The sequence below is a fragment of the Monodelphis domestica genome, chromosome 7, assembly GCF_027887165.1.
Source record: "Monodelphis domestica isolate mMonDom1 chromosome 7, mMonDom1.pri, whole genome shotgun sequence".
Taxonomy (NCBI): domain Eukaryota; kingdom Metazoa; phylum Chordata; class Mammalia; order Didelphimorphia; family Didelphidae; genus Monodelphis; species Monodelphis domestica.
In genome coordinates, this window is record NC_077233.1 from 238,960,534 (window position 1) to 238,987,438 (window position 26,905).

The 26,905-nt window shown below is 39.5% G+C and overlaps 1 protein-coding gene across 8 annotated transcripts in view; it reads right to left on the minus strand.

The window, feature by feature from the left end:
* PALM2AKAP2 (PALM2 and AKAP2 fusion) overlaps positions 1–26,905 on the minus strand; it is a 532,659-nt gene that overhangs the window by 262,192 nt on the left and 243,562 nt on the right. For 4 of the 8 annotated variants that reach the window (NM_001370845.1, XM_007497890.3, XM_007497887.3 and 1 more), the window contains 2 exon segments: positions 2,722–3,432; positions 19,801–19,902. The exons of 1 other annotated variant lie outside the window; for it this stretch is intronic. In NM_001370845.1, coding sequence (NP_001357774.1) covers positions 2,722–3,432; positions 19,801–19,902 — 813 coding nt within the window. 8 annotated transcript variants of the gene reach the window in all.

Below are 26,905 nucleotides of genomic sequence, written 5' to 3' on the forward strand. Positions count from 1 at the left end.
GCCAAAGAGTCTATGATACACATACTATGACATAAAAAGATTGAGAACTCCAGATGTAAAAGAATACTGTGTGGCTTTGAAGAAAATGACACCACATATTCTGTTGTAGCTAAAGGCAGAAAATCCAACAAAAGTAATAGCAAAGAACAATTAGAAACTTCATGATTCTTGGATCTTATTAAATATCTATCATATAGGATCTGGAAATTGAGTGAGGCCTTGTGCCTTGATTGCAGGTGTCGGCTGAATCTCGGTCCCTTTTGGGAAGTAAAACATGTGGAAAGTTCAAAGATATGAATAATTTCTTCTTGGGCATGAATTACTTTAATAAAGGTAGAAGGGAAAACATTTTAATTTTTAAAACTACTGCCTAAACAACTTTGTAACTACAATTATAAAAGAAACCTAATTTCTTTAATTTGCTGATTGTTATCTTTCTACTTCATATGTTAGTTGATTTGGGGAGACTTTAGAAGTGGAAAACATTCTCCATACACACAATGTGTTGTCTGGGAATAACTCAGGCACTTGTGGAAGTTGGAGTTTCTTCCAGTTAATAGCTTTTCACCTGGGAGAATGACTCCTTTTTTTTTTGTTTTGTTTTTTTAAGAAAGAACAACAACAAAAAAAGAGCTAAATTTAGGTTATCATTCTACTTTTACCTGTTCATAGCTTTAAAAAAAAGCATATTGGATCATTTAAAGTCTTAATTAAAAAAAGATAAGTTACAACATGTTTTTATGATCTTTCTTTTCTAAAATAAAACAAAAATAATTTATTGTCAAAACCAAGATGCTCTGTCTTAAGCTAGGTTTTTTCTTCTAAACTTGATATTTTCTCTTCTCATACAGTAAGGTACCTGTCCATAGATTGCTCTAGCTGGTTATTTAATTGAATTTTAAAATAAATATTAATTTGGTTAATGTCAATTATATTCCTTTCTACAAGTTTGGCTTCTTACTTATACAGTTTTTTCAAAGGCAGTAGCTTTGGTGAACCAAATCTTTAACAACTTCTCAAAATAACACATAATGAGCAGCTATAGCCTACCCCCTGGAATAAAAAAAAAAACTACCCCTTTTAATTTCATTTTTCTATAAAATTAAAGGTAAAATAATTGACCCCACATTCTGGAAAACCATATATTAGATATTTGGGGGCCAAAAGTTGCTTCTAAAAACGTAAAACAGGGTTTTCTCTTATAGATAAGTATAAACCTAATGTCAAGCCAAGAAATTAAAACTGGGAATTAAAATTCTGTAAACTAGAATTAAGCAAGAGTCACTGGGGTTGATTTAGCCAATACCGTATCTACATTTATTAGACTGCCTTTTAAAACTTTGCATTGGTCCTCCTCAGAAATTGGATTTGTTCATTTAATCTCAGCTCTCGCTTAATATTATAGAGCTTTCTTGGTCTTTTCTTTTTTGGTGAGTGGGCAAAATTTCACACTGAAGTTCTTCATAGAGCACAGTAACTCGGACAGAAAGAAAAGAATAAAGAAAAAGGGCTCAGTTGAATTTGATGTGTATGTAGATTCAGCAGTTAATGCATTTAAAGCACCATCTGTGATGGAAGAGAAATCAATATCATAGAAAACAAGCTGAGGTCGGAAAGACTACTTTAGAAATATGGTCACTTTAAAGAGATTCTTTAAAATAATCCCTTCATTAAAATGTCAGAAAATGGCCATGAAAAAAAAAAAGCCCACAAATGTCTTAATAGAAAAATTTACATTTTTTTTGAGAATAGAAATGAGATTCATGTTTCTGTCTGCCTCCTTCTAGTCTGGAGATAAGTCAATACTTAAAACAATGTTTGCTTCATGTTCTTAGAAAACTAAAAAATAAAAAAATGGCAGCTTCTATACACAGGGATCATCAGTTGTAATAGATAGTTCCTGGCAGTCTGGTTACTGAATGAGTACCTAAATTTCATTTCAGTTGGGCAATGGATCTTTTTTTTTTTTTTAATGCCCGGTTCTTCGGTTTTTACTAAAGAGATATGTAGCTACAGAATACTGCATTCTGGAAGTTTTGGTCAGGTTAAAAGAGGACGAAGCATCATCTTCGATCCCTAACACCAAAAATAGCCAACAGCATTGGATCACTCTTGATCTAAAAATGGAGACTCATGTTAAAAAGATGCTAGGGAATAAAGTCTTGGGGAACGGTGGAGATGACACTTTAGAAACATGCCATAGAATTTAAAAAAAGCACACAAATAGATTGTATTTGTGGGAAAGGACTTAAGGCTAGTGTATATAACCGTATAAGTTCCAACACAGACTATATGAATGAGTCCATTTTTCCGGCCCACATCAAAGTGTGTGTGTGTGTGTGTGTGTGTGTGTGTGTGTGTGTGTGCATGAAGCAACTTCTTAAGGAAAAATAAATATCAGATAAATATAATTACACACACTTTGCCCCTCCATCGGGAAAACTGGAAAGAAAAAAGAAAAGTAAAAGAGAAAAGAATACACCTGGTGGTGGAGGAAAAACCAAAAGGAGAACACTATGGACCAGTCTGTTGAAGACTCAAACCCAAGCCATCCATGTGTGAGGCAATGAAGGTGTTTACTTCCAGTTCACAGTATTGCAGTAGCTGAACAGAGAGGTCTAGGTAAGTGACAGAGGAAGCAGAGGCTCCTCGGAAGGAGAGAGGAGAGAGAGAGTGGTCACATGACAACACAGCACTGACAGCGTTTTTTCTTTTGAGTACCTGGAACCGGGTCTGTGGCCAGGCTCTCTTCCTTCACTTCCGGGGACGAGGGCTCCGTGGTGTCCGAGATGGGCTTCCCAGAGACGAGCTCGGCGGCATTTCCGTCAATGGTGGACACGTCCGTCACGGTCTTCTCTCGCAGCGACTTCTCGTCATCTTCGTCGATGAGGACCAACTCCGCTTTGATGGTTTCGTCGTAGCCCAGCACCTTTTTAGCCTCCTCTTCGCCCTCGATGTTTTGGTAGCCCATGAAAATCATAGTGACCGGCTGGTCCAGGCTGGCGTCGGCAGGGACTTCGGCTCGGGGGACTTTGGCTTGCTGTTCTGGGCTCTCGGCGGAATGGTCTTTCCAAGATTTGTGGACCATTTCTAGCTTCGCCTCCTTGCAAAGCATCTGTTCCTTGGTGTGGCTGAGCCTCCCGTCCGCGATCACAGTCCTCTCCCAAGCCGCCCTGGCCTCCTGCTTCCCTTTTGTGTTTGATTGTCCAGCTTTCTGAAGGAGCTCCTCTACGTCCTTGGAGCTGAACGTATGCACTCCGTTCTCTACCACGGTGCCTCCCGAATGCACCTCATAGACTACTTTGGTACCATCGTCATAGACTTTGGCTCCTCTCTGATGGACCCCCTCCGGGCCAATGGTGGCGGGAGAGAGAATCTCCGTCCCTCCTGTTTGTTTGTCTTTCTCCACATTAATTTCCATGGCGTACACAGCTTGAATGAAAACAAGAGAGGAAGTGCATGTTATAACAAAAAAAGCCAGTGAACGGTTAATTGCCAAACAGACCAAAAAAAAGGATCGCGCCTTTCGCCCATCAAGCTATTGCTACGTGCCAAGCATCCTGCATGTTAGAGTGAGGACGTGTGGGGGGACTGGAGAGGGTTACAGAGACAGCAGGATGCACACACAGACAGAGGCACCCGACATCAGAGGGAATCAAGCCTGTCAGCACCGCGCAGGAAGTTCGGTTAAGAGAAAGTCCTCGGTGGCTGCCAAGGATTGGTGAGAGGTGATGCCTGAGGGCGGCTAACATGCACGCTGCTCTGCATTACGGGGCGTACCTCAGACCCACAGAAGAGGAGACAGCTTTAAAGCACTAGGAGAGCCTTCGGGCGGACCACCTCTAAAGCGCCAAAGCCCTCCACCCCCTCCTAACGCCCCTGTCTTCTGGGGTGCCGGGCTCGGGTTTCTCAAGCTACGGCTCTTTCTGGAGCCCCTTTAATTCTACTCCCAAAGAAAGTAAAACACTTTTTAGAGCTGTGGAGGCCTTCTTCCCTGGAGCCACTCGGCTTCCTTTCTAAATAAGTGACTAGGAGAGGGGCATCCAAACTCCCCCCACAGACTGGAGTACGGGAAGCTGGTCAGGGCAGATCTAGTGGAAGGCTCCAGCCCTGAAGGCCACAGACCCTTCTGCCCACGAGGGCACTGCTCAAAACGCTGGAGAGAACGATTCACAGTTGAATCAGCCCCTTGAACACGCGTGACAAAGAATAATGATAAATAGATCATTTCTGGAAGAAGAGAAGGCAATGTGCATGCTGGTCATTTTTTTTAAAAGTTATGATAAAAAAAATTCAGAGTTCCAGCTCTTCAAGGCATTCGAACCTTAAAAGTTTATTTAATCCAAGGGAACTAGTATTTTTTCCTGAAGAGGTACCCAACCTTTGTCACGCACGCACGCACGCGCACACACACCACAGAGCAGCAGTTATGAAAGCAAAGGCAGAACTCAGGTGTTATTAGACACTCTCATGATAATCTGATTCCATAGCAATTAGGAATAGGCTTTTATACATACATATATATAAATATAGACATATTTATATGTATATATACATATGTACATTTTCATAAATTTGTTTATAAATGTTAGGTTCCTTTAAAAGACTATTACAAAAACTTATATGTGTGTGTTTTAAAGTGTTAATTTACTTTAACAGTGAGCAGCATGGGGTGATAAAGGGCTGGCCTTAGAGCAGGAGGAGCTGGGTTCTAATTCTATCTATGACCCATACTGGCTGTGACATGGGGCAGCTTGATTATGTTCTCAGTCTTCTAAGTAACTCTCTTAAAAGTTGCAGAGAGGGTACAGCTGGGTGGCTCAGTGGATGGAGAGCCAGGCCCAGAGATGGGAGGTCCTAGGTTCAAATCTGATCTCAGATACTTCCCAGCTATGTAACCCTGGGCAAGTCACTTGACCCCCATGGCCTAGTCCTTACCGATCTTCTGCCTTCGAACCAATGCACAATATTGATTTTCACATGTCAATGAAATTACAGGTCCCTAACTTTATCCTAAATTATATTAAATTCTCAACATCCCCTACTTAATATCTATATTTTATCTATAGGAAATCTACATTATATATACATATAATTATATGAGATATAATAAGGTTATGGATAACTGTGAGGCTTAGATATAATAACAATTATTCCTCAAACATTCAATAAAACAAAAATTGGACAACCACTTTGATCTGCAATCAAGATAGTATGGGATAAAATGCTTCCACTTTTATAGACATGCTGTTTAGTCATTTTTCAGTCATGCTGGACTCTTTGTGACTCTATCTTGGGTTTTCTTGGAAGAGATACTGGAGTAGTTTGCCATTTCCTTCTCCAGCTCTTTGAGAACTTAGGTGTTAAAGTTAATGATCAGAAAAGAGGTAGGAACAAGGAAGTCTAACCAGATTTTGTCCTTTGGTCATTTTATTTTATTTTGTTTATTTATTTATTTTTCATTTTAGTAGTGTCTGACTCTTCATGACTCTATTTGACAAAGATACTGGAGTGGATAGCCATTTCCTTCTCCAGCTCATTTTACAGGTGAGGCAAAAACTAATAATTAAATCAGGGAAAACCCTTTAGAGGGTTTTAGGGGTAGATATCCCCTGACTTTCTTCTTGTTTCATAAGGGAAAAATAAGAGGACAGCCAGGTGGCTCAGTAGATTGAGAGCTAGGCATAGAGATGGGAGGTCCTGGGTTCAAATGTGACCTCAGATATTTTCTGGCTGTGTGACCCTGGACAAGTCACTTAATTCCCATTGCTTAAACTCCTTACTGCTCTTCTGCCCTAGAACCAATAAACAATATTGATTCAAAGATGGATCATATGGGTTAAAAAAATACAGATACACACTGACTATTTTTTAGTTTATCAGAAATGCTAGAATGGCCAGCTAGAACTGTCCTTCTCATGAACTCTACTAGCTTTTAAGTAGGATGATGAGACTATATGGGTATGATGAAGAGGAGATTGTATAATAACTCTCTCTGAAAGGAGATAATTACACTGAGAATCATGCAGAAGGGAGACAGTGAGGGGCAGATGTAAGACCATCATTTTAATGCAAGGATTCTTAATCTTCCTTATACCATAGACTATTTCGAAAGTTCTGGTGAAGCTTATGGACTTTTTTCAGAATAATGTTTTTAACTGTTTGAAATAAAATACAGAGGATTACAAAGGGAATCAAAAGCTTTAAAAAAGAAAGATGTATTTTTCCCCTCCCCAAGTTCATAAACTCCCTGAAATTATATATCAACTCAGGTAATGAACCTCTTATTCTCATGTCTTATTTTGGGGCTTACAGAGAGGGGCAGTTGCAATTACTATATTATTTCAACTTCTTTCTATCTATCTATCTATCTATCTATCTATCTATCTATCTATCTATCTATCTATCTATCCATCCATCTATCTATCATAAAAGAGGAGGTTGTAAGAGAGAAACCTTTGTCAGAAATCAGCTGCAAAGAGAAAGCATGGGGGAAGGTCAAAGGGAAAAAACTCAAGATTCCAGTGAGAAAACAGAAGCTGAGAGAACTCAAAACTGCCAGCTCACCTCACTCCTCCAGCTGAGGGTCTGAGAAGAGGATCTCTGAGGCTGGGGGTCCCTCTGGATATCAACTGCTTCCCAGTGAACCCCTGAAGTATCTCACTCAGCTTAAGACATTGTAGAATGGGACTTTGAAGGAAGGCGTCTACTGAGAAACTCCTCTCCAAAGATTCTTCTCCCCAACTTGTCCTGAACTCCATTACTCTAACTAGATTAGCTCAGGAGTAGGGATCAAGTCAGCAGCTGACCAGAAGAGGGGTCAAGGATGAAAGCCTGGACCCCCAAGATTTGGGGGGTCAGTCTGCCAATCAATAGGGATTCCTGCTATCCACTTTCCTCACCTAATACCTTCATCTCTCCCTTCCCTGAGTGATCCAAAATAAAGTGTTACTACCTAGATCAGGTCTGCCTAGTTCCTGATATTAAGGAAGGGGGTTGAAGATTTGAACCTCTCCCCCAAAAGGAGGTTAACTTAGGATCCTAGGGATCCAAACAACTAGATACAAAGGAGTGATCCTCTCCTCTGGGCAGAGGAGTAACTTCAGGTGGGGGGGGGGGAGGAGAAGTGGCAGTTGGTGTACTTGAGACCACGAAGGTAAGCTGTGTGCCATTTCATTAAAGCTCTTGCCTCTAGTTTTAACCTCTACCTCCCAGAACCACTCTCTGGGGAGACATACTCTGTCCCTCAAAGAGACAAAGCCAGATTACCTTCCCCAAGGGGAAGAGAGAGGAAGATCAATCTCTTCCCTCTCTTTATTCTCTCAATTCTTTCTCTCCTTCTCTCTAGTTCCCCAGCGTACATGTGTGAGAACTTCTTGCTGGCCATCTATCTAATCTATCTATCCACCCATTTATCTATCTATCTATCTATCTATCTATCTATCTATCTATCTATCTATCTATCTGTCTGTCTGTCTGTCTGTCCATCCATCCAACATCTACCTATCTATGTCTACCTATCTGTTTATTTATCTCTATCAATCTATCTATTTATATTTCATCTATCACCCCTCTCTCCCTCCCTCTCTTCCCCCTTCTTCCTCCCTCTCTCCCTCTCCCCTTCTCTTTGTCTCTCCTTCTCCCTCCCCCTCTCTCTGTATAAATATAGCTAAATGGATAAGGTAGAATTCCAATAGGTTAAAGAACTATGAGATGATCCTTAGTCTATAATGTTAGAGATGGAAGAAACTTCAGAGGGACCATTTTGTAATGTCCCTTATTTATATATGAGGTATCTAAGCCCCAGAAAACTTCAGAGATTTGTCCAAGTTCATGTGGGTTCTTAGGTATATATTTGGGATCTGCATCTAGGACCTCATATATGACTCCATTGTACATTTCACAACATCTCCAGTGCCACTCCTAATAATTTGCTATAATAAACTGCAAAACTGATCTAAGAGAAGTAACATCATTTCATATTTAAAGTTTTATTGGGTTAAGGCAATGTGATTCTATTAGAAGCCTGTTTTGTATCTCTTGCTTCAGGAGAGCCTCTGAAAGTCAGAGGCACAGATTTTCACCATGTATATGTGAAAGTTCTTGGGAATAACAGGGGTTCATGCAGTGGACCCTGATTCAGCTTTACTGTAGTCAGGACTTTTGCTTCATGAAGGGGAGAAACCTCACTGAAAGAGAATTAAGCACACTTTGGAAATATAAAGTTGTGTGCATTTTTTTAATAGAATTCCTGAAGACAGAAGCCAGCTAAAAAGAGAATGATTGGAAAAAGAAGCAAGTTCACTAGAAGGATGAAATAAACTATGAGGCCATTCTTTTAAAAGGAAGGATTTATAAATCTATTTTGGTGTATACATGTTTAAATGGTTTATCGTGGATATACCTTAATGACAGTAAATGTTTGTGTACAAATACACTCATGTATATCATGTATATTTTAATACTTCATGCTTTTACTTCCTCACCATACACTCTTCCCTTTTACCCTTTGAAACCTGTTTTGATCCTCCCACTCTCCTAAAACCAATCTCTAAGGTCACAAATGACCTTATTGCCAAATCCAATGGCCTTTTTCTTTTTTTGAAGTCTCATACTTTCTTGTCTTCTCTCTAGCATTGGACACTACTGACAACTCTCTCCTAAAAACTCTCCTCTTCCCCTTTGGCTTCAGAGTCACTATACTCTCCTGGTTCTTTTCTTACCTCTTAAAAAAACTTCTTTGACTTTTCATTGACTCTATCCTCTTCCCAATATCTTTAAAATGAACTGCAAAGATGTGTCTTTGATATCTTTTCTCTCTCTCTTCTCTCCCCAGGCAATCACACAGTCCCATGGCTTCAAATGTTACTTCTATGTGGAATATTCCTAAATTTATAACCAGCTACTTTTGAACTCCAGACCCATAATTCAAACTGCCTTTAAGCTGTTTCCAACTGGATGCCCTATTACATGAATATATCTTAAAGTAAGGTATTTCCTTTTCTTTGTTGTTCAGTTGTTTCAGTGATATCCACCTCTTCATGACTCCATTTGGGGCTTTCTTGGCAGATGCTAAAGTGGTTTGCCATTTCCTTCTCCAGAAATTTATAATTCTAGGAAGTGTTTATATCTTCTCTAGCAACTAACAGGGTACTTTTTACATGATAGGTGCAAAATAAATGCCTATTAAATTAAATTGCATTTTTTCCTTATTTTACATATTAGGAAACTGAGGCAAAAAAGGAGACTTCCCCAGGATTATACAGCTAATAAGTATCTGAGGCCAGATTTGAATTCAGGAAGATGAGCCTTCCTAATTCCAAGATAGACTATTTGTCTCTTGCTTGGTGTAAAACTGGTCACCAAATCTCACCAATTTTACTTCTATGATATTGCTCACAACTTTCCATTCCTTTATATTTCTGTGATGACCAACCTAGTGAAGGTCTTCATAGTATTCCCATCTCATGTTCCTACCTCTTTTCTTTCCCTCTAATGCTTTCTTCTAAGCAAAGCCAGACTAAGGTTCCTTATTAATAGATCTAATCATGTCATACCTGTGTTTGAAAATCTTCAGGGGCCTCCCATGTCCTACCAAGTAAAGTTCAACCTACTTTTATTTAGCATTTAAGGCATTCCACAAACTGGTGCCATTCTACCTTTCCAGTCTTATATTCTAGTGCTATAAGATGGGAGTACAGAGTAGTCTGTTACATACACTCTACTCTCGAGCCAAGATGAATTATTCTTTTCTCCCAGGCCACAAATTGAATTTTCCTAACTCTGCTTGTACAATTTCCCGTGCTTGGAATTTTCTCAATCTCTCTCTTCACTCAATTATTTTCCATTCATTACTGAAAGTCCAGAGTAGATGATACCTCCTCCAAGAAGCCTTCTCTCTTTTTTCTCTTTACCTTCCTACCCTTGGTAATGGCCCTCTTCCTTAGATCTTGGAATTTAATTCAGAACCTCTCTAATGCATTTGTCATGTTAGAGTTATTTGTGCATGTGCTTTATCTCCCCACAGGGGAGGTAAGCTTTAGGAAAGAATGTATCTTTTGCCATGCGGATCGTAGAATGGAAAGAGAGATGAACTTGGAGTAGAAGACGTCAGTTCCAATCCCAGCTTTGCTACTTTACTCCATAAGTGAGTTTACCTCTTTGGGCCTCAGTTTCCTCATTTGTAAAATGAGGGCATTAGACTAGATGACCTCTAGGGTTCCTTCCGGCTCAAAATTTATAACTTCTGTGGAGTGCCTGCATCTTCTTTAGTACTTAATATGGTGCTTTACATATGACAGGTGAATAATAAATGCCTGTTTAATTGATTACTCCAAAACTCCATGGTGGAGACAATTATCTTTGGATGAACCTCTCCAACTTAGCCTAGGATTGTCAGTCAGTGAAACATGCATAATCTATTACTGGATCTGAACTCAAAGCCTTTGTAGTCTGCTAGGAAATGTCAGAATTTGTGCTCTCTTTATCACAGCCTTAAAGAACCCAAACACACCTCTGGAGGTGTGGTGGAGGTAGTGGAGGAATAATAGTTTTATGGAGTACTTATGCTTTGCTCTCAGGCCATCTCCAATGCACTGGAAATGTGGACCCCACTCTTCAGTGTCCCTGGTCTGAAAGAAACTAGGTCTTTTGTCTCATCTGAAGGGAATCAGGACTCCATGCAAGGGTGTATTGGAGCCAATTCTAACTGGCTTTCAAGAGCAGATTATTAAATTTTAAGGGTGAATTTTTACAATTCAGAAATCTGTACTTGTTACAAATTGGGACTAGATTTATTGTTTTCTTACTTGTTTAGACTAAAGAAAGTGTTGATAATACAGATTAAACTTGAAACTGTATGTGCATATATTTTCCCCCCCTGGAGAGCCTGGTTGTTAAAATATACCAGCACATCCTTATCTCCATGACACTTCTTATGGTTTCTTTTATACATCTAGCATTTATAAAGATCTTTATGATTTGCAAAGCACTTTACAGATATTACCTCATTTTATCTTCCTAACCCTCACTTTACTGGTGAGGAAACTGAAGGAGACAGAGGTTAAATGACACGCCTTGGGTCAGATAGCTAGTAAGTATCTGAAACTTGAATTGAATTCAGGATTTCCTGACTCTGGGTCCAGCGTTCTACTGTTGCTAGCCAGCTGTTTCTAGGCAACTCCTCCTCCTCCTCCCCATGGCTTTTAGCCTTTTGAGAACAGTGGCCCTCTTGCTTGCTTGTATTTCTACTCCCAGTGCTTCCTTTAAACAGCGCCCCACACATAGTACTTAATAAATTATCTTCCTTCTCTTCTTCCTTCCTTGCTTCTTTCATACATGCAGATAGATAGACAGATGTGCACATTATAGTTGTACATGTGTATACTCTGCTTTCGCCTCTCAGTATTGGCCTCATCACTAAATAGCTGCTCACTAAACTTTTGCTTACAGTAGATGTAAAAACGGCTACTACCGTGCAGAAGGGTTTGAGAATGCTCCCATGGAAGGAAGGAGGGTGCTCAGGGAAATCCTCCGTTGAAATGAACAGTACCTCACACTATATACATAGTATACATTTACAGAGGCAGCCTGATACAGCAGATGAATGCTTGCCAAGGGCCCGAGCCAGTCAACAGAGGCAGAGCTAGCATTACATTCTGGGGCCTCTGGGTTTAGTTTGGCTAATGAATAATGCAGGTGGCTATACAATATCCCCTCCATCTCTCTTATCAGGAGGATAGCACCCTCACAGAGATTAGGGGTGAGGGGAGGATCCAAAAGTATAGTGTGAGGGACCAGCTAAAGATCAGGGCCTGGGGGCTTGGGGGAGGCAGGGAGAAATTGGGCACAAAAGAGGGATTGGGAGCCTCAGGGATGAGATAAAACTATGCCCCATGGCTCTAGAAATAGTCGTTGTTTCTTTTCACTTCCATTCCTCAACCATTCCATGTTATCTCCAATATAGAACTAACTAGGTGGCTCAGTGGTTGGAATACTGGTCCTGGACTCAGAAAGATGGCATTTAAATTTGCCCGTTTATTAATTTTTTTAAATCATTAATGTCTGTATTATCCACACTGCTATCAAACCAGAATTCATAAGTATGTACCATGTGCAGTCTGGCAGCAAGCCAGGAAAGCTATCAAGAAGCACATTAAGTACTTTTGCATAAACACTTACTAGCTATGAGACCCAGGGCAAGTCACTTAATTTCTGTTTGCCTTAGTTTCCTCAACTATAAAATGGGATAATACTAGCATCTATCTACTTGCCAGGGTTATGATGAGGAGATATTTATAAAGCACTTAATATGGTGCCTGGCATACAGCAGGTACTTATAAATACTTCCTTCCTCCCTTCCTTCCTTCCACCCTTCCTTCCTTCCTTCCTCCCTTCCTCCCTTCCTCCCTTCCTCCCTCCCTCCCTCCCTCCTTTCCTTCCTTCCTTTCTTTCTTCCTTCCTTCCTTCCTTCCTTCCTTCCTTCCTTCCTTCCTTCCTTCCTTCCTTCCTTCCTTCCTTCCTTCCTTCCTTCCTTCCTTCCTTCCTTCCTTCCTTCCTTCCTTCCTTCCTTCCTTCCTTCCTTCCTTTTGAATTCAGAAATGAAAGGGAATTCAATTTAGTAGCACTGGGAATATACAGAGGAGGGAAAAAATCCAAGAGCTTCTAATACAGAGCTGACTCACTCATATTCAATGACATACACAAATTAGAATAAACAAATCATCAAGAAGGATAGACTTAGACAAATATCTTTAGTGCACATTGTAGATACCTGATATTATCATGCAAATAATGGGAACAGTTCTGCAGTTCTGATGGGGGGAGGGGTAAAGAATTAAGATAATCTTAGCTAGGTAGAGCAGCAAATAGAGTGCTGGTCCTATAGCCAGGAAGATTTTAACTTTATGAGTTCAAATCTGGCCTTAGATACTTACTATCTGAGTGACCCTGGGCAACTCACTTTACCCTGTTTCATTCAGTTTCCTCATCTGTAAAAATGATCTGGATTAGGAAACAGCAAACAACTCCAATATCTTTGCTAAGAAAACCCAAATGAGGCCGGGAGATTTGGACAGGACTGAAATACTGAACAACAACAGATTCAGACACAACGCTTTGACTAAATGATGTTCTACTTTATAATACTATAAAGTCACCAAACACTTTTTCAACAAAAACCTCCTGAATTAGGTAATGGAACCATTTTTTAATGTCTATTTTACAGATGAGAAAATGGAGGCATTGGAGAAGTTAAGAATTTGCCCATGCTAGAAAGAATCTGAAGCCTGATTAGGACTCTGGACTTCCTGACACCAAGTCCAGGACTTTCTCCACAATTCCAGGCTGAAGTGATTTAATGACAGTCATATAACTAGTAAATGAAGGAGTTTAGGTTCCAATTCAGGACTCCTGACTCCAAGTCCAATGCTCTTTACATTACATTTCTTAAAGGAGGAAAAAAAATGGTGTTCTGGTTTAAATGGGGAAGCAATATTAGCCTATAGCCTGGGAGACAGGAGTCTGGCACTGGAGAACAAGAAGAACTAGATTTAAACTTTGTTTCTGACACAAGCAAGAAGACCTAGGCTCAAATCCTACATCTGATACTTCTACTTTTGTGATTTAGGACAAGATATTTAAGCTGCCTAGTCATCAGTTTTCTCATGGGTAAAATGAGGCCTCTGAGGCTCTTTCTAGCTCTCTATCTACGATCTTGAAGGAGCAGAAGGATTTTCCGAATTAGGAAGTTTTTTGCTTTTGTTTCTGTTGGTGTTGGTCCTTCTTGTATGAATTAAATCATAGATCTGTATTTTTTTTTAAAAATTAGCTTTTGGATGAATCTTTCAAAGACTGACCATTATATTAATAAAGCAAGCTCTTTCTTTCAAGGAAAGAACTGTATGATTGAAAATCTGTTACCCTACAAAAGAACTACATACCCCAAGAGGCCACTGACTTCCTATCATTATGTACTTCCTGTAGACAGAGGATAAAGGGTGTGGGCTTTGGAGGCTCCTCCTCTCCAGTCTCTCCTCCAAATCCAATTCTGAGTCAGAGATCCTTCATCCAACTCAAAACTCCAATCGAATATGTAGTCCCTCTTCTGGCCTTTCGTCCTCTTTTTAAAGAATCTTTTCCTCGTGTCACCTCCCTTAAATTTCATGTTTACCAATCACAGCAGAAGCTTTTCTCCAGGATTGTCCACTCTTTAGTTCTCACCTTCTTTGGTTAGATTATATCTTTTTGGGTTACTTAACACCTTTTTTGGTAAATTCACCTTTTGTAGTTACTTAACACCTTTTTGTGGTTAAAATGGGTAGATGTACTTAAAATACTGAGTTATCCCCCTTTTGTAGATTAAAATCTAAAAGTAGATTATGGATTACAATTCTAGTTTCATTATAAAGGAAGAGCTAGGTATCTTCATTGTTATAATCAGGAGATAGCTAAATCCAATCTTCACAAAACAGATATTCTCTTTTTCTTTATAGAACTGAGAAGTAACCATAGTGGAGTATAAAAACTACTGGACTGGCAGTCTAGAGACTGAAGTTCTAGTTCCTAGCATACTTTTAATTTGAGGTTTTACCCTTTGAGCAAATTATTATTTCCCATCTCTTAGCCTCAGTTACCACATCTGTACAGTGAGGAATTAGACCTTGTGGTCTTTAAGATCTTCCAGCCCTAATGCTGCTCCCTCTGTGATGACACCTAGACCAAAACAATAACTTCAAGGGAAGTTTTCAAATCTATCTATTTCTCTAGGTTTTCTTCCAAAGGAACAACAAATTCAGAATATGAGAATGCTAGAGTTGTCCCCACTTATTTTGTCTTTGTTTATATTGTCTCCAATGGAAGAGGGACTGGATTTTGCAAATATACTCTATGGTAAACTAAATCTTATTATAATGTGACCTTCTCCCTCTATAATGTGTGATAGAAGCCTACTTACTGTTACTTAAGATTAACATTCTGCTGATTTGATGGACAAATAGTTTATATAGTATGGTGCTCTGCACAGGAAAAAATATGAATCAATAGTAATTGAATAAATGAGGAAGGGGAAGGGGAGGGAGAGAAAGAAGGAAAGAAAGAGAAGAAAGGAAGGGAGAAGAAAAGAGGAGGGAAGGAAGAAAGCAGGGAAGGAAGGAGAAAGGGAATGAGTCTTATTATTATAATAACACCTAGCATTTATATAATGCTGTAAGATTTGCAAAGCACTTTATAAATATAAAGTCTGATCCTCACAACAACCTTGGGAGGTAGGTGCTATTATTATGCTCATTTTACAAATGAAGAAACTGAGGAAGAGAGAGGTTAAGTGACTTTATCGAGGGTCTTGAACTAGTGTCTGAGACTGAATTTGAAATTAGGTCTTTTTGACTCCAGACCTCATACTATATTCATTGTGCCATATAATTTCCTCTAAGACACTGTTTTCATAGTGAATGCTGGTTCTCTCTGGTTAAGCATTTTGCATATTCATAGGATAATGGTTCCGGAGTTCCAAAGTCATCTCTAACCCTTTCATTTTATAGATGAGATATTTGAGGGCCAGAAACTTAAGTCGACTTGCCAAATGTCACAAAAATAGCAGGTTGTGGAGTCTGGATTCAAACCCAGGTCCTTTGATTCCAAATATGTATAGTCCCATTTTTCAGTGTACTATGCCGATGCTGAAGGTACCATGTTCCCACAGATTCTCTTGATGTTGGTGACATAAAAATATGGCTTTTATTATCTCATCCATTATATTATTACTAGTAATTATTCAGTCATGTCTCTCTTTCAATTCAGATACTGATGTAGAACAGAGGAGTGGTGACACCACTACTGCTGATGGGGTGAGAGGGAGAATAGATTAAAACATAACTGGAAGATATTTGACAAAATAAATAAAATACAATATAAAATACAATACAATACAATAAATACAAATACAGTAAAACACAATTGCCAATATCTTTTTTCTAAGTCAACATGTGCCCACAGGGATCCTTATGTATGATTTAGAGGCCCTGTTTCTCTTTGAGTTCGACACTATTGATGTAGAACAATCAAAGAAAGATCTATTATTTGGATCAGACACAAAATTTGGATATTTGTACTACTTACCTTACCAGTATGTAAGCAAAGTGGTTTGCAGACCTTGAAGGGCTGTTGTAACATATTTTATTGCTATCAATACTAATTGATACTAATATCAATACTAAATGAATGAATGAGGAAGGGGGAGGAGGAAGGAGAGAAGGAAGAGAAGGGAAGAGAGGAGAAAAGTAGGAGGGAGTAAAGGAAGGAAGGAAGGAAGGAAGGAAGGAAGGAAAAAAAAGGAAGGAAAGAATCTACATTATTTGGATTGCTGAACTCTCATACTATGTTCAAGTATGTGAGAGGAGGTTTATATTTCTGCTCAAAAATAACTCTTTTCTCCCTAATGTCTACTGTCTAAAGCTTGAGTTGCTTCTTTTCTGGCTCCCTCTAGTTTCCCCTTTTGAGGATATCTTTATTCCCTTCTTGAGGAGACAACATCATATAATGCAAAGAAAAAGCACTAGCTTTCAAGTCAGAAGACAATGGGTTCAAATTTTCCATCAGATACTGTGTGACCTTTCACAAATCACTTAACCTTTTTAGGCCTGACTTTGCTCTGATGTAAAATGAAGGCAATGGACCTCTAATTCTCTGTCTGTGATACTCAAATCTCCATCTGTTGAATTTCTTCCTGTCTTTTAAACTTTATAGCTATCATTTATAGAATGCTTTGAAGATTACAAAGCACTTTATAAATATTATTTCATTTGATCCTTGTGACAACCCTGGGAGGTGGGTGCTATTATTATTCACATTGTACAGATGAGGAAACTGAAGCATAAGAAGGCTAAGTGACTTGCTCAGGGTCATATAGCTAGAAAGTGTCTGCGGCTGCATTTGACTTAAGGACAAGTCCAAGGCTTAATAATAATAATAATAATAATAATTTATACAGCATTTATATAGCATCTACTTTGTGTCACAGACTGAAAAGTGATTTACAAATATTATCTCATTTAGCCCTCACAACAACCCTGCTATTTCCCATTTTACATATAAGGAAACTGAGGCAAACAGAGGTCAAATGACTTCTCCCAGCTTTTAAGTATCTAAAGTCACAACTCAACTCAGGTCTTTCTTTCTCCAAGCCTAGTGGTCTCTCCATTGTGCTAACTAGTTGCCTACTTAAACTCCTTCAGGAAGCCTTCTTTGGTCTCTGATAAGACCTCTTGTACCTAAATAGTACTTTGTTTTGTGCATTTCTAATGCATTTACAATGCATTACTGTGTATTATTATTTGGATCAGATTTTAACCCTTTATTTCATTAAGTCCCACAAGAGTAGGAAATTAGCCTTACCTTGGTTTCTCTCCTAGTATTTATCACAGCATTTTACATGGAGAAGGCACATTAGATTTTTGAATTGAATAAATAAAAAGGAAGCCAATGCAAATTCATTGAATTTTTAAAATGTTGATGCTTTATTTCTATGCACTTGCATGGTACGTCCACTGAAAGCAATCTTCTCTTATAGATTTATTTTTTTCCATCTTGATTTTTTCATCATCTCTTATTCTGTTTCTACTATGATTTTGGGGATGGGGAAAAAGGGGAGGGCAATCTGAACGCCAGGAAATGACTAAGATGATTTCAAAACAAAGAAAGAAACAGAAAGAATGGGACCTCTGACCAATGAGTTTTCCAGTAACAAAAGCAAGGAGCTGTGATTTTTTTTTTAAACAGTTAATTGTGTTGACCTCATAAGAACTTTCTCTCTTCCTTTGGAACCATTATACAAACTTTTGGCATTTAGGAAGCCAAACCCTTCATCCTGAATGTAAACTTCTAGCCATTTAACCTCAGGGTGGGAAGGCCAAAGCTAACCACCTCCAGATTTACTAATGACTGTGATTTAAGTGACAGGCAAATCCAGTGGTCTGCTTGATGGTTTGAAATTCTAAGTTTTTAAGTAATAAATGCATGATTAACTTAAACCCTTTTGTGATAGAGAGCTTTTTCAGTTAGGCTAGAAGGTGAGAGAAAATAGGGAGAGGGCAGCAGGTGGTGCAGTGGACAGAGCACCCGGCACCGAGTTATGAAGACTCATCTTTCTCAGTTCAAGTTTGGCCTCAGACATTTACTAGCCGTGGGACCCTCCACAGGGGAACTGTTTGCCTCAGTTTCCTCATCTATAAAATGAGTAGGAGAAGGAAATGGCAAACCACTCCAGTTTCTGTGCCAAGGAAATGGAACGACAACACCAAAATGGAAATGTAGAGAGGCAAAGTCTGTTAATAGATAAGAGGCTGGCTTTGGAGGGAGTTAGGAAGACCCGAGTTCACGTCCTGTCTGTGACATATATTGGCTCTCAGATTTGAAGTTACAAGTGACTTGTGCATGTGCAATGGTAAATTCTTGAATCACACGTCTCTGTCTTTCTCTCCCTTTTCCTACTTTAGCCTACAAAGTAAATTTAATAGTCTATTAATTTTACCTGGACTCCTACCTGCATTCAGACACAGCAGCACATTTGTCTGTATCACGGGGCCCACACCAAACGTCACCTGTATTCATTTATATTCAGGTTAACGTGATGTATACATGTGTGCACTGCTTTAAGCAAATGCCTTCTCAAAGCTCTAACTGACAGAAAACAAAGACGAGCTCGGGCTTCTCTCTGGCCTCTCCAACTCTAAGACCCCAGGATTCCCGACTTCTCCTTGCAAGGAAGGGCGGAGTGGTGCAGTGCAGGTGATTTGGAGGGCTGGGCGGTCGCGGTTCAAGTTGCATCTCAGACCTGCGCTGCGCTGTGACCGCAGGCAAGGTCCTGAACTTACAGACACTGAGGGCAGCTTTCTAGGACGAGGGGAGGCAGAGAAGCTGCCAGCCTGCACGGACAGAGGGAGCGCCCTCCTCCAAGAGCTGTCCCCAGGGAAATCACAGGTCCCGTCCTTGACCTGGGACGCGCCTCCAGGGACAAGCCCTCCGGAGGCACCCACAGCCTGACCCGACACATTGTTTGCCCACTTTTACATCAACTCATCCTCAACGTGACTAGAACACATCAGCCGCAAAAAGCGAAGCGTACACGCCAGTACATCATCTGACCAGGACATGGCTGTGGAGACACCCAGAGATATGAGAAGCAGCAGCAAACACCACACGTTTTTGGAAGGGCTGTGGCCTTCTTCGGAGGTCAGTCAGGATGAGAACTGATGACATGAGACCACCCACGTGGCTCTCTTTGGGAGCGCGAATGTGTGTCTGTGTGAGGGTGTGACTATATATAACATGTATTATATATCAAGAGTTATGTAATTCTCAAAGGACGGGATAATGTACTAAAATAGCCCATTGAAAACACTGTCCACAGATCTTAAATTCTGTTCTCCTTTCTGGTTGTCAGGCTGTCCCTGGGCTAGATGTAAGGTACAACAGAGGACATGAAGGCTGAATTTCTACAGACTTACTTTGACATAAAGTGACAGAGATGTAACAAAGTCATGATCAAGGCAGACAATTATGCATTTTCCAGTGGGGATCCTTCACCCCAATCCCCAATATTATAGGCTTCCCTGGGGGGGCCTCTAGTCTGGTGGCTAAATCTATCCCATCTCTTTTTCTCCAACAGTGCTGGGTAGGACGACCAACAAGACTTTGCCCCAGTAAAAAGGCATGTGGATAAAAGACCCATTCTTAAAGTTATCAGGGAAAAAGGACACGGGCCCTGGCTTGGCTTCCATAAACACAGAGTTCCTCCAGACTTACCAGCTACCCTGCTCGTCCCGTCTTGCTCAGGAGATGATCCTGGTGTTGGTGAATAGAGGATTGGCAAGTCAGGGGGCTGGGTGTAAATGTAATTTACTGCATCTGGTATCAGAGAACAGGGAATACAATTAGGAACAGTGTTTAGAGGCTCTGATGGTCTCACTGCTTAGCCAGCAGCATGCTCACTTATCAGCCACACACAATAGACCTCAGAGCTTCCCACTGAATGAGCGGATAAGGTCAACAAAATGTGGAGCCATTGGCCCAGGGACTGGGATTCAATAGACTAGCTGAGGTAGGAGGGAACTGGTCCAGATGAGTCCAACCTTGGACCACTGCATGTGATCAACTATTGTCAGGAGGTTTGGGATCTAGCAAGGGACATAAAGAAATGGGGACAGCGAGGAATGGGCTCTTAGGCCTGGGGGCTTTGATGAATGAGCGTGTCTAAGTAAATGCATGTAACATGCTATTTTAAAATTCATTTTGGGCTTACGTTGTACGGTGGAAAGACATTTTAATCACTCACTAAGCCACTACAATTTATCTGGGGTACGTGTTCAAGGATTGTTGAATGTGGTCTCTGAGTTCAATACTGCAGCCCATCCGGTTCATTTGGTGAAGATGACTATGGAGATTCAATGAGCTTGCATTGACTGTGACCTCAGAAATCCAACGTCTTGGGAAGGAGCGGGCTTGGAGTGGCCCGGGCTACTTTGGCTTGCTGGGGAGGAAGAGCCTCCTCGTTCCTGGTGTTCTGAAGAGAGTCTGGATGAACCCCTCATGGGAGTTTCTGTCCAACTGCAGGTTGGATTCAGGGACTTCTGATGTGCCTTTCAACCCTAGGAGGACTGTGACTCTGGGCTGGCTTCCTGAGGTTGTTTTTGTGAAGATAAATATGGCATTACAATACAGAATGAGCTGGAGGGGGAGAGACCAGTTAGAAGACCGTTGGATGAAGTTCAGGATAGATGGAAGAAGGGCTGGAAAAAATGGTGACACTAAGATGAAGAATGAAGGGCAGGGGTAACGGGGATCCCAGACACGCCGTAGCTGTGTGACTCTGGACAAGTCATTTGATCCCACCTGCCTAGCCCTTACCACTCTTCTACCGTGGAAATAACAATACTTAGTGTCTATCCTAAGACAAAAGGGAAGGTTTACAAAAATACAGGGAACGACTATTCGATACAAAGCAATGATGAGATTCCCCCAAGTGATGTCCCTTTTTTTTTCTTCTAGTTTTAGTGGTGTAGCTGATGGAGGTACAATTGGGAGTTCTGAGCCTTAAATTTATTATGTACTACTAAATCATCTCTGAGGTGATGGGGCCGCTTTAGGAAGAAACCAGTCCATTAGAAGAAAATAAAGAAAATAGTACAAAGAGGAAATTATCTCTCTTCCATGATGGCCTATATTTTATAGAGAGCTTTTAAGCTTTACAAAGGACTTGCCAGTACTAGCTTATTTCAGCTTGACAAGAACCTTGTGAGTCATGTACTATTGGTATTATCAACCTTATTTTACAAATGGGCGGGCTGAAGCTAAGAGCAGTGAAGTGCTTTTAGCAAAGGCCCCACAGCTAATGAAGAGATGGGAAAGGGGGAAAGGAATAAGTATTTATTAGATACCTTCTATGTGCCAGGAACTCTGCTATGTGCTTTTAAGAAAGATCATCTCATCTGATCCTCACAGTGAGACAAGCTTAACTATTCCTAGCTTCAGAAGTAGGATTTGAATGAAGGTCTTTGGGGCTCTGAGTACAGTTTTCGAGGGATCTGATACCACATGCTGCCTCTATCCCCAAGGCTTGAGGAGATTTAATATATGCTTTTATTTTCCCCCCAAAGCAAAACTTCTCCAATTACCTTAAGATACTAGTTTATCTTTACCCTTCTTTTGAGGCTGTGTGGTAGAGAAATAGGGTCTTGGAATTAGAGGATGGGAACTGAATTTTGGGGCTCCTACACCCATTGTCTTCTGTGTGGTCTGGGCAAGCCATTTACTCTTGAAATGTTGGTTTTCTCCTCTGTGTGACACAACACCAGACTGTTGTGAAGGAAGCATAGTGTAAATTATAAAATATATGGAAAGGCATTGTGTTCTAGTGTTTAGAGCACGGATATTCAACCTTGTTTGTATTATGGCAGCCTTCTAAAATTTAGGGACTCCCTTCCTAGAATAATTTATATATAATATAATATAAATGAGCAATTAAGTAAATAATAAATTCCCTATAATAATTTTTTAAAATCATAATTGAAGGAAATGCTAAATTTCAGTTAGAGATCAGTGAAAATAAAGATGTATTTTTTCCCTTACTAATTCACAGACTCCCTGAAATCTATCTCTGTGGGCCCTGGTTTAAGAAATCCCTAGTTGAGAGAGACAGAGACAGAGAGATAGATAAGAGAGAAACAGAGAGATGACTTTAAGAAGCTTGGGATGAAATGATCTCTGATACAGATTGTTTCTGGAATTCTGGGAAAATCACTTAATCTCTCAGGGACCAAGACAACCAAGATGCTAAATTGCAGAGTAAGTGCCAATCTAAATTGGGAGTTTCTTCACTAGTAGTTAGTTCCGTATACAAGTCTGGTTAAGAAAAAAGAAGTGCTATCTAAATTCAACATATTATCATCATTTTTTACTGACTTCATATTGATTCTAGGCACTTCTACTCCTTTCTATATTATAGTTCTATGTACTTGCTCCTCAACCTTCTGCAAATGATCTTCTAAAGAGTAATTTAAAATGAGTGGTGAGAGCAGAAGTCAATATATTCAGTCATTTTTTAGTCATGTCCAACTTGTCATGACTCCATTTAGTGTTTTTCTTGGCAAAATTAGTAGAGTGATCTGCCATGTCCTTTTTTAGCTCATTTGTCAGTTCAGGAAACTGAGGCAGCAGGGTTACGTGACTTTCTAAGAGTCATATAGTTAAATCAGTGTCTGAGGCTGGGTTTAACTCTGGAAGATGGTTCTTCCTGAGTCCAAGCCCAGCATTCTATCCATTGAACCACCTGACTGCCCATTGATGCAGAAGTCAGTAGTGACCTCTTAATGCAGTAGGCTTCTTCCTCAGTCATCATCATGCTCCTTGACCTCTGAAAATTTTTATACGGCTGACTATACCTTTCTTGAAACTCTCTCCTCTGCATTCCATGATGCTACACATTCTTGATGCTCCTCTTCCTCTACCTGCACTAGCCAGGTTTAGGATGATTATAAAGTGGTTTTGGTATTGAAACCCTTGGAAAAGAGGGCTAAATGGCAAAAGACTCGAAATCAAAAGACCTTGGTGGAACCTATCAGTTTGTGTGCATATATGCACAGGCTTATGAGTGAATTTTTAAGCAGTGGAGATGTGGTCTCAAAGTTCTCAGGTTCCTTTTCACGTCACCAAACATGGATGTGCAAATCGGATGGAATGAAACTGGACCTCTTTAGCAGCTTGCTTTAACAGCCTGTCATTATGGGGAAAACTCCAACAAGTTTCCCTTTATATAATAAGTGGAAAAGAAGCTGTCGGATCTCAAAGATTTTTGGATGGGAATCCCAACTTCTTTTTTCTCAGTACTTTTGTATTGTGTTAGTTGCTTGAGGTTGGGGACTAGTGGTTTTTTGTTGTTGTTTGCTTCTTTTTTCTTTTTGACTTTCTATTCTCAGTTTTTAGCAAACATTGTTGAATCAAATTAAAGACTTTTGTATTTGTTTTTAATTAATCTGTCATTTTATTGCTATAGGGAACTTGCAATAAGGGAATTCCCTCTACCTCTTTGCCAATATCACTAGTTTATTCATTCAAAAAAATTCAATTCAATAAATATTTATCGAGTATACTTACTATATTGAAAGGCATTATGTAAGGTACTGAGGTTTAAAAAAAGAAGAAAGACAAGAAACACAGTAGCCACCCTCAAAGAGCTTTGAATTTATTTGAGGGAAAGAGAAATGAATACAAATAATCACTCCAAGTCAGAGAATGATTAAGGGCAATACCTAAGGCATTCAAGGAAGAAATGAAAATTATAAACAATAAACAGATGACACTGGCTGTACAATCTTTAGTTCTTGACATAAAGGAGTTCCCCAGATAGCATGTATAAGAGGCAAGACTTGAATTTTAGCTCTGAATCTATTGATCTATCCACTACACCACAGTTTCCACAAATGAAAGATAAATGACTAAAATATAAAGGTCATAGGGCAGCTAGGTGACTCCATGGATAGACAGCCAGGGCTGGAATCTCATATTCCTGGGTTCAAATCTGATATCAGACACTTCTTAGCTGTGTGACCCTGGGAAAGTCACTTAGTCCCAGTTGTCTTACAGGTCTTCAGCCTTAGAATCAATATTTACCATTGATTCAAAGATGGAAGGTAAGGATCTTTGAAATTTTAGATAGACAGATAGATTGACAGACAGACACAGATAGACAGACAAATAGACAGAGAAGGAAAGAAAGAAAGGAGAGGAAAAGAAAGGAGAAAGATGATAGAAAGATAGGTAGATAGACAGACACAGACAGACAGAAGGAAAGAAAGAAAGGAGAGAGAGAAAGAAAGCCAATAGAAAGATAGGTAGATAAACAGACAGATAGAGATGGATGGATGGATGGAAGGACAGATAACACCCCTGTGTGAGTTAATACTATAGTATATTATGATTTTTGGAAGATTTGTCTTATATTGTTAGTGTTAGGTAGAAGCTTATAAAAAAGGCTTCTGAGCATGAATTTGCTGGTGCTCAAGCTATGAGATGATGTAATATTTACCTTCCTTCAGCCTGACAATCAAGATTCTCCATAGTTGGGTGCTATCACACTTTCATAGCTTTTCCTGAAGCCTACTCTCCAACATGTCTCACTCTCGTCAGTCTAACTTGGAGGCAAGTAGATGGCACAGTGAGTAGAGTGCCAGGCCTGCAGACAGAACAATCCTTCTTGCTGAATTCAAATTTGCCCTCAGACACCAGTGTGTGACCCTGGGAAAGTCACTGAATCCCATGTGCCTCAGTTTTCTAGACAAGGAAATGGCAAACTACTACAGTACCTTTGCCAAGAAAACCCCAAATGGGGTCATGAAAAATCAGACACAACTGAACTACTGTTAAATATATCTTTGGGGTGGGCAGGTGGTGCAGTGGATAGAACACTGGGTTTAGAATCAGGAAGACTCACCTTCATGAGTGCAAATTTAGCCTTACCAGCCCTAGGCAAATCACTTTACCCTTTTTGCTTATTTCCTCCCCTTTAAAATGAACTACAGAAGGAAATGGCAAACCACTCCACTATCTGTGCCAAGGGACATGAACACAAATAACCAGTTCAAGTCAGAGAACGATTAATCACAATAGAATAACCTGAGATATTCAAAGAAGATGTGGAAACTATAAAAAATAAAAAGTTTTTGAGCTTATAAGACTGAGAGAATAAAATAAAAAAAAGTGAGAGTGAGAAGGCAGATTTAAAAGGGTAAGTCCTAAATTTAGTTTGGTACAAGTTAAATTTGAGCTGCACTTTTGGGTCACTATTTGACAAAAATTACTGGAAAAACTGGAAAGCAGTTTGACAGAAACTAAGTTCAGACCAACATCTCACACCATATACTAAAGTAAGATCAAACTGGATAAATGATTTAGACATAAAGGGTGATAACATAAGAAAATTAGAAGAGTATGGACCAGTTGTGCACAGGATTTTCTTGGCAAAAGCATTGGAATTTTGCCATTTTAAAAACTAGTATATGTTGGTCCAGACAGGGATTCCTGACTCCAGTTCCAGTACTCTATCCACTGAGCTCTCTAGCTGCCTCACTATGGATTAAAGAAATGCAAATTTAAACAACTCTGAAGTTGTTTCATCTACCAGGTTGGCTAACATGTCAGAAAAGGAAAATGGTAAATGCTGGAGGGGATGTGGAAAAATAGGGACACTACTCTGCTACTGGGGGAGTTGTGGACTGGTCTAACCTTTCTGGAGAACAATTTTGAACTCTGCCCAAATACCACTCAGGTCTGTTTTCTTTTAAAATCAAAGAAAAGAACCAATAGGTACACAAATATTTATAGCAGCTCTTTTTGTGTTGCCAAAAGATTGGAAATTGAAATGCCCACCGATTGAGGAATGATTGAATAAGTTGTGATATATGATTGTGATGGAATACTTTTGTGCTATGAGGAATGATGATCAGGATGCTCTCAGAAAAACATGAGAAGATTTATATGAACTCATGTAAAGTGAAGTGAGGCAAAACCAGGAAAACACTGTACACAGTAATAGCAATACTGTACACTGTGAATGACTTAGCTCTTCTTAGCAATAAAATGATGCAAAACAATTTCAAAGTACCCATGATGAAAAATACTATCTGTCTCCAGAGAAATGATGACCGCTGTGTAGACTTAAGCATACTTTTTAAATTTTATTTATGGTTTTTGCTTTTACTTTTTTGCAACATGGCTCATATGGAAATATGCTTTGCATGAGGTCACAAGATACTTGCTATTCTATGACTTGCTTTCTCAGTGGAAGGGCAGGGAAAGAGAAAATTTAGAAATCAAATTAAAAAAAAACTATTTAGGAATTTCAGAGTTAATAGTCTGGTAATAATGTTGCCATAGAAAATACTATTTTCAGGGCAGATGGGAAACAGGTCAACCAGATTGGAGATACCATTAGTTTTCTAATCATCCTTGCATTATTAATAAAACATGAGTTAATAAAAAACTGTTTAAAGTAAAAATAAATTTTAGATGCTTATGGGACTTCAAATATCTTTTAGACAAATGGAGATGTGAAGTTTAGTATAAAAACGAAGGCTAGCGCCAGAGACTTAGGGTCACTTGCATAATTGCTGAAGCCATGGAAGATTAGATTTCCAATGGAAAAATCATGGATTATTTTTTAAAAAGAGTCAAAGACTAAGTCTTAGGGAACCTCCAAAATGCACCAAGAGGCAGAGGAGTAAATAGTAGGGCAGACAGTTTTTAAAAATCCTTATTATGATGACGGGTCCCCAACTGATAGATGTTGGACTTAGTGTGTAGACTTTGGAAAATGGTCTTTATCTACTTTGACAGAGTGAACTGAGACCAAGTATAT